We start from the raw sequence: 12124 nt of genomic DNA on the forward strand, positions 1-12124 counted from the left end.
ATAGTCCAAGTTTGGCCTCAATCCAACTTTCCCTTATTGAGATAGAGCGTACCCAAGCAAGTGTCACAGATGCACACACAGACACGCAGACACACGCCAACCTGACTACATAGGTTCCTTTTGCTAAAGCAAGGAACCAAAAATGGATTGGGCGGGGTGTTATAACTCGTTGGTAGATGTTGTTTAAAACCTTTCATTTTCTGTTATGGATCCTGTATTATCTATTTTGATTGCCTGTAGAATTTTTGGTTTTGTTATAATCTTACCTGGTTCTAACTTGTTTTTGATCCATGGTACCAGGTTATACTCTCTCAAGATAAGCTCATAGTCCAAGTCTGGTATGGTGAGATTTGCTAAAATACCGAGTGCTTCAACAACCAATTCCTCATCGTCTGAGTTCTTGATGATGCTAGCAATATCACTAATGTAATCCTAAGAAAAGTTTAGAATGTGAACAAACAGTTAAGAAAACTTGTAAACATGAAGACGTTGCTTTAATTTCTCAAGAGTGTTTGCTATTACCAAATCACAGAGAGCGATAATATTCAAAAATTTAAGATAAGCTATAAACATACTGTATTAGATTTAAGCTTAGTAAAAGAAAAACTTCTCTTCCAACAGCACAACAGTATAGAAACATGAATTAAGGTATGGCTAAGATGTGGAGCAAAAGTATTTAAATCACTCACTATGAATTGATGCTTGGTTTGTCCATCATGCTGAGAAATATTACGGATCATTTTCAGGAGCAAAGGATCACAAAATTTCAGAGCCCTCCTCATCAAGAGTCTTAAACCATTCCCCTCACATATGATCTGAGCATTTCTCTTATTGCAGGCCAAATTAATAGCCAATGATATGAGTTCAATCTCCACTTTATCAGTAGGACACTCCAGTATTAACCGGATCACCTGTATATGTGAAGAGAATATTCTGTTCAGAGTAACGGCATCAAAGCTTGAACTTGGATTAGAGATTTCCTCATTAGATGCAAGAACCAGAGGAGGTTAAAGCTACTGTCTCATCTGCAGATAACGACATTCCACATACATAAACTGCATATCATGAACACTCAAAGCTCATATCTGTATAAATATAAGCTACACATCAATACTTTTAAAATGTCATACAACTTAAACTACCAAAATAAAAAACAAAGTTGGGACCAAGTATTCCTTCATATAAAGAAACTACAGTGAAGCAACTTACCACAGGAATACAGTCTGTATAAGTAAACATAGACTTGGCTTTATCATCCATGCTGATGTGATACAATAAACACAGTGTTACCAGCCTGTGGTTTTCATTACCTGAAGAAACAAACAGCATCAACTAAGGTATTTGTACAGTACTAATTCCATAGAAAAGTGAGTACTTATTTATAATACTTACTTATTTGCAATTATATCTCATGCACAGGTGCCATATTTATGCTATATTTTTTTGTTCAAAACTTCAATGTTAATCCTAAGTTGCTATAAGTAGCCATCTTTTAAACTAATGACAATAATATGCACCCCATATTATTATGGCTTCAAGCCATGATGCTTCACACATGAAACTTAATACTGCTCATTTTGGGGGAAATAGTTCATTTAACAAGGATACCACTGAAAATGGTACTTAATGATTTCCAATTTGGTTACTATACAAAAGACTTACCAAGCAGCATAACAAGGTTTGGAAGTAGTTACTATACAAAAGACTTACCAAGCAGCATAACTAGTTTTGGAAGTAGTTACTATACAAAAGACTTACCAAGCAGAATAACTAGTTTTGGAAGTAGTTAATATACAAAAGACTTACCAAGCAGCATAACTAGTTTTGGAAGTAGTTACTATACAAAAGACTTACCAAGCAGCATAACAAGTTTTGGAAGTAGTTACTATACAAAAGACTAACCAAGCAGCATAACTAGTTTTGGAAGTAGTTACTATACAAAGACTTACCAAGCAGCATAACAAGGTTTGGAAGTAGTTACTATACAAAAGACTTACCAAGTAGCATAACTAGTTTTGGAAGTAGTTAATATACAAAAGACTTACCAAGCAGCATAACTAGTTTTGGAAGTAGTTACTATACAAAAGACTTACCAAGCAGCATAACTAGTTTTGGAAGTAGTTACTATACAAAAGACTTACCAAGCAGCATAACAAGTTTTGGTAGTAGTTTCTATACAAAAGACTAACCAAGCAGCATAACAAGTTTTGGAAGTAGTTACTATACAAAAGACTAACCAAGCAGCATAACTAGTTTTGGAAGTAGTTACTGTACAAAAGACTTACCAAGCAGCATAACTAGTTTTGGAAGTAGTTACTGTACAAAAGACTAACCAAGTAGCATAACTAGTTTTGGAAGTAGTTACTAGACTTACCAAGCAGCATAACTAGTTTTGGAAGTAGTTACTGTACAAAAGACTTACCAAGCAACATAACTAGTTTTGGAAGTAGTTACTGTACAAAAGACTTACCAAGCAGCATAACTAGTTTTGGAAGTAGTTACTGTACAAAAGACTTACCAAGCAGCATAACTAGTTTTGGAAGTAGTTACTGTACAAAAGACTTACCGAGCAGCATAACTAGTTTTGGAAGTAGTTACTATACAAAAGACTTACCAAGCAGCATAACTAGTTTTGGAAGTAGTTACTGTACAAAAGACTTACCGAGCAGCATAACTAGTTTTGGAAGTAGTTACTGTACAAAAGACTTACCGAGCAGCATAACTAGTTTTGGAAGTAGTTACTGTACAAAAGACTTACCAAGCAGCATAACAAGTTTTGGAAGTAGTTACTATACAAAAGACTAACCAAGCAGCATAACTACTGTAGTTTTGGAAGTAGTTACTATACAAAGACTTACCAAGCAGCATAACAAGTTTTGGAAGTAGTTACTATACAAAAGACTAACCAAGCAGCATAACTACTGTAGTTTTGGAAGTAGTTACTATACAAAGACTTACCAAGCAGCATAACTAGTTTTGGAAGTAGTTACTGTACAAAAGACTTACCAAGCAGCATAACAAGTTTTGGAAGTAGTTACTATACAAAAGACTAACCAAGCAGCATAACTACTGTAGTTTTGGAAGTAGTTACTATACAAAGACTTACCAAGCAGCATAACTAGTTTTGGAAGTAGTTACTATACAAAGACTTACCAAGCAGCATAACTAGTTTTGGAAGTAGTCCAAGTTTAATCATTTTACTTCTCAGGTCAGCATCAAAGGAAAGATTCAACAGTAGGCGAAGTGATATATTCAAAAGGTCCTGGAAGAGAAGAATACTACATGTACATTAACTCCTCACTCACTAACCTACATACAAAAAACAATTAGTACCCTCCTTTAAATAAACAAGCCCAAGGCAATGAATTTGAAACTGGAGTGAAAAATGGTTGTAGCCCCTACCTTGATTTAAGCTTAGGCTTCTTACTCTATATACAGAGACTGGCCTATAAATTTGAAGGAAAAAAATGATAAAACATTTGAACTTAACAAGCAAAATGGTGACAGATGTTCCTCTTGACAGTTTCATAGCTGTAATGACACTGATAACCTAATTATCTCATACCTCATGATCACAAGGAACTAGCTTTGTCATCTTCTCAATGATTTGATTTGCTGCCTGAAAAAACAAAGAAAAACAAAATGCAGAGATATTTTCAAGCAATGGCACATCTAGCAAGCTTTTGAGAAATAACACACTATTAACCTGACATATAGTACTTCAATCTTTCCATTCAATCTCAAAAGATTCCTTGTATTGACTTCATCATGATGTACAGTTACAATTAATCATTCATAGTTAATTGGAATCAATAGAAACAAAAGACATTTGAACATTGCAGATGATGACAATCATTACAAAGAATTTAACCTACCTTAGCATGCTGAATTTAAAATGCAGCATGTCCACGATTGGTGAGCAAAAGTCCTGAGTGAAAAGTTGTATGCTGTTGATCTACAGCAGTGTTAGTATAAGATCATTACACAATATTATGCACAATTGAAGAATACTTCAGAAGTCTCTGTATCATTAACACACTAGGATACAAATTTACACAAGTATTAATCACTTGTCTACCACATCACTGCATACTTTATTATGTTACATTACCATTTCATTCTTGTTTTCAACAAAAATGCTGAGTTTTTTCAGGAAGGAGACAACCAGAATGAGAAGTTCATGGTGATCTCTCTCCAGAGTCTTCATCAAGAGAGGGACGATGTTCTTGTTCCGCATCTTGACCTCAACTTTAGTGTCCTCAGCCAAATTAAGTAGAAGATAGAAAGACACTGCAGGTAACACAGAAATAAAAAATAACATTTTAAGACCAATAAAAGATGCCTTCCAAGGGTAGTCCACATGAAAATTTAAGTTTGATTGATGAAGAAGAACATATTTTAAACATGCTAGTAAAATTTGCATGAAATTCCTACATTTCATATTCGATATATTGGCAGTTGACATTGTCACAGCTTGTACCATTAGTGAACTTGAAGCAGGTGTCATGTCATAGAAAACTGGATGTACATTTTATAGAAAAACATAAAACAAAGTTGTCAGAATGCATCTATGACATCACACCTGTTTGTTTCTAGTTCAGTTATTTCATGTTATATTCAAATGTTCTACTCTTGTAAATGACACAATTGCAAATTTCACCAAGACTCTAAGAATATGTTTGTCTATCATCAGTCAAAAAAGCAATTTCTCTGGAGTATCCTCTTAGGTCCATAAGACTCCCAAACTCTCATCTCAATCATACTTTGGAGTGATGTAACATTTCTATGTAAATTTTAAAAAGATTGGTCATTTTTATATATGAGCATGAACACCTCACTGACATAATTTTAAACAAAACATTAATTCAGTAATTTTCAAAACTACTAAATTGTGCACTCTAACTTTCTCTGTAGCTACTTTGTTGGTTTGGGAGAAGATGTGAAAATACAAGCATGAATTACTTTCATACAAACTGATACTTATTTGTTGTAAACTCACTGACAGCAAAATGGAATGGTACAGGTGCCAACCAGAACCTACCATATTAAGTTTCATGTTTAATATAATCCATTATAACTCTCGTTGACAAATAAATTCACAAGTTAGTTTTGTGATGTAACTGCAGAAGCTCTGCCAAAATTTCAATGTTGCAATGAAAGTGAATAATATCATGAATTGTCCAATCTACAACATGAAAACACTCGGATTAGACATATATTTGACATATTTTTTTCCAAATATTAACTCTCTGTACAGTGTTCATACTGATCTACAAACCTCTTAAGAGTTGTTCCTGCTTCTTTACCAAACTATGAAACTTCTTCAAACTCTTCTCATAGTCTTTCTTCATCTGAGGATTTTCATCTGGTGATCATTATTAAGGTTTCATCTGACCAAGTTACTTCTGTATTCTGTTGATATACTACAATTGTGATGACCAGTCTGAGGTCAACAACACAAAATAATATACAGCACAATGAGACAGACAGACAGACAGACAAACATCTTTACTGAGGAATGGGTATACAGTGGTAATTTGGAAAAGTGCTTATAACTGAAACAGAAAGATCATTAATTAATTAAAGTTGTAATTATACAGCAGGATCATTTACAAAGGATATCAGTCTTCTTCTTCTTTCTAAGTTCTTCTGACCAGAGTTGGTGTCTTTTCAGCTCTTGTTCCACAATACCCATAACCAGGGCTCCAGCTTTAAAGTGGGCCACTAAGCCATGAAACTGAGAGAAACTTGAGAAGCAGAAGAATATGTAGATGATGTTTGTGGCAAGTTCAACACTTCGTTTCCAGTCTTCACGAAGAACCCGAACAAGAGCCCCCAATGCAGTTTCTACATGAAAAAGTAAGAGCAGCAGATTAATAAGGAAGCAATTTGCAGAGAATGTTGACCATTCAGCTTTAAACATTTTGAAAGCTGTGAACCAGGCTCTCATACTTTTCATATCTTATCAAATATGGGGATTTACAGAGATAATCATAAGAACAGGTGGCAAGGATCATCTCTTATCCTAGTTTATCCTTAGAATTCATTTTATTGGGTAGATTTACTCATATATTTCAGGTTTTAAATCAGGACTATTAAGACTGTAAGTCTGTAAATAAACAGCATGTACAAGTGAATACAAATCAAAACATTAAAGCCAGAGAATTATAAACAAATACTGGATGCAGTTTACCATCATTCTTACAGAAATTTGAAAACTCACCTTTTCAAAACCACCAATCCAAATGTCTTATTGATTCCTTGCCACATTATACAGTGGAAAATCCAACAGTAACACTGCATGCAAGATTTTTAAGTGTTGACCCTTATTAATTTCAAGTATTCAGCAACGGTCTTGCCCTAATGCAGACATACTTATCAACTATTAAGTATGCAGACATTATTATCAACTAACAAGTATGCAGACATACTTATCAACTATTAAGTATGCAGACATACTTATCAACTATTAAGTATGCAGACATACTTATCAACTATTAAGTATGCAGACATACTGATCAACTCTTAGGTATGCAGACATACTCATCAACTATTAGGTATGCAGACATACTCATCAACTATTACGTATGCAGACATACTTATCAACTATTAAGTATGCAGACATACTTATCAACTATTAAGTATGCAGACATACTTATCAACTATTAAGTATGCAGACATACTTATCAACTATTAGGTATGCAGACATACTCTTCAACTATTACGTATGCAGACATACTTATCAACTATTAAGTATGCAGACATACTTATCAACTATTAAGTATGCAGACATACTTATCAACTATTAAGTATGCAGACATACTTATCAACTGTTAAGTATGCAGACATACTTATCAACTATTGAGTATGCAGACATACTTATCAACTATTAAGTATGTAGACATACTTACCAACTGTTAAGTATGCAGACATACTTATCAACTATTGAGTATGCAGACATACTTATCAACTATTAAGTATGGAGACATACTTACCAACTGTTAAGCATGCAGACATACTTATCAACTATTAAGTATGCAGACATACTTATCATCTATTAAGTACGCATACATACTTATCAACTATTAAGTAGGCAGACATACTTATCAACTATGAAATATGCAGACATACTTATCAACTGTTAAGTATGCAGACATACTTATCAACTATTGAGTAGGCAGACATACTTGTCAACTATGAAATATGCAGACATACTTATCTATTATTAATTATGCAGACATACTTATCAACTGTTAAGTATGCAGACATAATTATCAACTGTTAAGTATGCAGACATAATTATCAACTATAAGGTAAGCAGACATACTTATCAACTATTAACTTCATCGATGCTTTACTTGCCTGTTAACCTTCGCACAAAGCAACATGATTCTTGTACTCACTTATTTATGTGTATTTAATAGCAAGTAAGAAGTTCAACCAAGCTTTACTTTGAGGTGATTGTGTTTATATTGTTTAACAGGCACTAAGCTTGTTGAACTTTGATATTACCTCCACAAAGTTGAATAGGAACCTTGTATTCACCAAGGGGATTCTACATACCAAGTATAAAACAAGTTTACAATGATTTCAGTCTTGCACCTCTGTTGCACTCATATGACCTACCAACTTCATCAAATGCAATAGGGTTCAGGGTTCTTGTATTCACCAAGGGGATCTATATACTAAGTATGATTTAACACCAAGATGGTCATTGAGATATCGTATTCACAAGCTAGGGTGTAACAAATGTAAACACACATGCCATCACCATGGCAAAGATTCCTATGCCTTAGGAAGGATTCAAAAGCTTTGATATCAACCATTCTAAATGTTAAATATAGCATTTATAAGTTCTTGAGCAAATAATTGCATACCTATGAGTCAAAGTATCATACCAGCACTAAATTGTGAACACTTCACTAACCATTCAAATGGAGCTCATCAAGATTATCAGGATTCCGAGCCAGCTGAAGAATAAGAGCTGTGCCACGAACTTTCTCGGGTATATCTTCATATAGGAGCTCCACATACTCCTCAATATCATTGATGTTTGCAACCTCATCTAACTGTAGGGAAGTATTAAACCAAACATACATGTCATTGCTGATTATTCAGAATAAACAGCTTTGAGTTACTTTTCATTTTATGTACAGTATCAGTTTGAAGTTCTGTCAATATCAATAGAAAGAATGCGCATCAAATCCCCACATACCCGGCAAACAGTTACACAGCACCAGCTTGGAACTACATGAACTCTCATGAATATTTACAACATTCACTTACTATAAAGGTCTGAACATCAAATGTATAACTTCCTTCATAGTCAATGTCTCCTTGAAAGTTACACATAACTTGTAACACACTGTAGCTTTCTCTTAAAATTTACAGTTAGAAACAAAACGTGGGAGTTCTCAAAGATCAATTCTTACTTCCATGCCTTCATATGGTGGCGGTTCTTTCAATTTTCCTGTTAGTTCTCCTTTCTTGACACCTTGAAAGATAAGAATGAAAGAATAAATGAAGATAAAAGTAAGATAGACCATGGCATTGCATAGTGAAACACATATTTGCATTTGGGGGGGGGGAGGGAGGGGTAGGAATTCTACAAAATTGTTATCAAAACCTATTATAAATTTGAAACAAAAAATTGACACTAAAATAAATCCTATGTCAATGGTTGAAGTCTTTTTGTGATGACTAAAAATTTCTTAGTCAAGTTCACCATGAACACATTCTCAAGTTCTGTGTTTGTAATCAATGGGGAATCTGCCTAAATATTACTCATAAAGTTCCAGTACTCCTGCATTGGATTTTCCTGCATTGGATTTTCAGTTTCTTGATGCTATGTTGATTGCAGTAGTCTACATTGTTAATAACTTGATAATACAGTAATTAGCAGTAGCAGTTGCAGTAGCAGTAGCAGCATACTGTACAACTAATATCCGATTCTACAATTGCCAATACTATATGGCTTTATTGTTAGGATACAAAGTTACAACCATACACATAAATGCAGTAAATATGTTTTGGTAGATATCAAAATTAGACTGTTATTGTGATTTCTATGCTTACAATCAAATTATTTCCATGTAAGCATTCAATTTTGTGGTTTGTCTATAACAAGAGGACTTGATTTCTTGGTAATTTACTAATTCTTGCCTGAGGGATACTGTTTGCATCTAGTTTGTTTCTGACGATATTATACAGGAGTTAAAATGTACTGGAAATATAAACCCTTATATCAAATCATTAAATCTATATTATGTATAATGTAAAGTTCTGTAGGCTTTATCGGAATCATTAGAAGTGAGGGTTCCAGGATACAGTATCACATGTCATAGTACAACTTGCCTGCCCAGTAATAACTAATCGAGTACATACAGTAACCTGCCATGCTGAATGCACTTTACTTCAAACATTTGATATCCTGATAATGAGACTGATCCTTGTTTGGAAGTACAACTAAGTCACAGAATAGACAGATATTGTCCACTTGAAGCAACCTGAAGACGTGAAGTGACTGAGATCAAACCTGCTGAAGATGAGGTTTCTTTTCTGTTCTGAAGGTAATACAGTAACTGCTCCACTTCAGGTAGCTTTGATGGATGGATAAGCTTACACCTCTCCACAACCTCTGCTGCCAAGGAGGCAACATCTGTAGTGGAGTTAAGGCTACGGACTCGTATACTGGGAAAGAAAAAAAGAAAGGACTACTTCAAAGACCAAAACATTCAGTATAAAATACATACTACTCTATGAAAATTGTGATATTAGTAAACATACACAAGGTTACACATGAAAGTATATTCATGAGTACAGTCTATAAAGTCTCTAATTACAAACATTTGATACATAAATAATGGTAAATCATGAACCTTGCTTGCTTATAGTAGCTAACTGCTTACCACTGTTTTCTGCTTTCTGTATGACTACAATAATTCACAACTAGATATATAGATCTATGAACGTGTTACTAAGTTTAATTTATGCTTCTATCAATGAAAAGTAGGAATTCCCTCAGCCTGCCACATTTGAATAAATTTTCCAAAAGGACTGACGAAAATGAAGCAAATTATAGGAAATGCAAAACATGCTAGAAGAACATAAATACAGGATGATGCCTTGATGCTATACTGAAAATGGCAAAACCAGCCCCCACCCCCCACTCTTTTGTGTTCTTTCTTTACAAACTATAATTTAATACTTCTAATCTCTATGGACATACAGCTCAAAATGTAAAGAAACAAAGTAAATTCCAGATCAGTTAAAGCAAAAACCATATCCATCAAGAAGGCATCTTTCGTTACTGTAAGATATCTGTAAAGTATACAAACATTGAATATTAATTGTGAAACATACATTTTCTGACATTCTTTTCTTTCTCCCAGCATCGGATCTCCAGTCTCTGCAAGAATTGTTGCTTCCAACTCATAGTGGACAACTAATGCCTTCTCTGTTGGGTGTACATCGATGCTCCCTCCCTTGACCTTCCTACAGAGACAAGCCAGAAAGGCAAAATGATTCAAGACTCATTGCCACATTTTATATGAGAACATTTGAAAGTCAAATGACTTGACTACACACAAAATTTGTAACTATTGTTACCAGCAAGATACTCGCTCATATAAACTTGACCTACATACATATCAAGTAATTCATTAGAGATGTTCTTTTCTAGTTATTGCACATAAACAATAGGGGTCTTAATATTCTCTAATTATGTTCAGCTACAAACAAAGTATGAAGTTCATTAAAGCTTAAACTTTGAGTTATTGTGTTTACAAGGTTTCAGACTTTGGCCTACTGTACAGTACATTGACTTGAATGATCTTTGACCTCCCTAAATAACAATAAGGTTCTTCATTAAGATGGATAAACATTCAATTTCAAAGTATGAACATCATCCAAATTAAGGTTTTGGTCTTTTGGAGTGGTCAGATGTACAAGGTTTTCAGACTCTGATGCCTATTGACCTCACATAACCTTTGTCCTTCATAAGGAAAAAAACATGGCTTTCATACTCATTAAGCTGAATCCACTTATCAAATATAAAATGCCTTAGGCATTGCAAAACAGTTTTCAAACTTTGACCCATGTGGACCTGACTGACATTTGAGCCTCCACTAAACCAATTTAGATCCAAGATTAATGTTCGGGTGATATCAGATTTACAATGTTTTCAAGGTTTGACCTAGAGTGAATTCTGACCTCCATAAATAAATAAATAGTGATTGTAATTACTAAGATGGATCCACACATTAAATATGACTTCTATCCTAGCTTCAATATCCAATTTATAACAAGGTTTTCAGATATTAACCTCAGTTGGCCTAGTACTAAATATTGCAGCTTTGAAATATCTGGCCATAAGTCTAATGCCAAGGGCAGTGAGAGTTAATTACCTCACAAATGCGGGCACCACTTTAAAATCTAAGTTTGATGCTGAATGCACTGTTGCCCGTATGCAATTTTAACTTTGAGTGAGAATCATCAATCATGACTCCCAAAAGGCTTAAATACACCGCTATGCTATTAAATTTATTTTCAGTCATAAATGGGAATGAGATATTCCCATTACCACACTTCTGAAACTTTGTCTGAGATCACTCTACGTTGTTCTCCGAATTCTATCCGTTCATGGTCCCCTTTTTCTCTCTCTTTTCCTCTTTTTCCCCCTCTTTTATCTCGTTATCTCTTTCTTCCTTTTTCTCCTTTTTTTTTTTTTGGTGGGGAGCAACTTCCGCCATCACCCCCATAGTTACCCACTTAGAGTAAATAACTACACTCTTAGCTAATAGCCCTGTGTGCTCTGTTCTCATACTGTTTACAGTACATATATGTATCTAATATAAAATTGGGTTCAGTTTACCCTACATATTGTGCTGCAGCTTACAAGTAATGATATAGGGCGGTTGATATAACAATGTTATAAAGTTATAAACATGCACATTTACAATATAACAAGCATGGTAGCAAGTTACCTCGTAGGGTAGCATGTGTGGCGAGGGGCATGGGTCCTTGTAGCGATGACAGAAAGGAAAATGATAGGATACTATTACACTTGAAATGCAATTTGCTGGTATTAATTTGAGAATTCCTGTCAATTACGGATTAACATCCA

The 12124-nt window shown here is 34.4% G+C and overlaps 1 protein-coding gene across 2 annotated transcripts in view; it reads right to left on the reverse strand.

Moving 5' to 3' along the window:
• LOC139963603 (kinesin-associated protein 3-like) overlaps positions 1-12124 on the reverse strand; it is a 38985-nt gene that overhangs the window by 22673 nt on the left and 4188 nt on the right. For both annotated transcript variants that reach the window (XM_071964540.1, XM_071964541.1), the window contains exons 2-13: positions 10363-10494; positions 9536-9690; positions 8433-8494; positions 7928-8069; positions 5623-5847; positions 5279-5368; positions 4112-4290; positions 3566-3619; positions 3154-3262; positions 1210-1310; positions 690-911; positions 267-432 (exon numbers count right to left, since the gene is read on the reverse strand). In XM_071964540.1, coding sequence (XP_071820641.1) covers positions 267-432; positions 690-911; positions 1210-1310; positions 3154-3262; positions 3566-3619; positions 4112-4290; positions 5279-5368; positions 5623-5847; positions 7928-8069; positions 8433-8494; positions 9536-9690; positions 10363-10494 — 1637 coding nt within the window. The remainder of the gene's footprint in view (positions 1-266; positions 433-689; positions 912-1209; positions 1311-3153; positions 3263-3565; positions 3620-4111; positions 4291-5278; positions 5369-5622; positions 5848-7927; positions 8070-8432; positions 8495-9535; positions 9691-10362; positions 10495-12124) is intronic.

The sequence above is a fragment of the Apostichopus japonicus genome, chromosome 22 (genome assembly GCF_037975245.1).
Source record: "Apostichopus japonicus isolate 1M-3 chromosome 22, ASM3797524v1, whole genome shotgun sequence".
Taxonomy (NCBI): Eukaryota; Metazoa; Echinodermata; class Holothuroidea; order Aspidochirotida; family Stichopodidae; genus Apostichopus; species Apostichopus japonicus.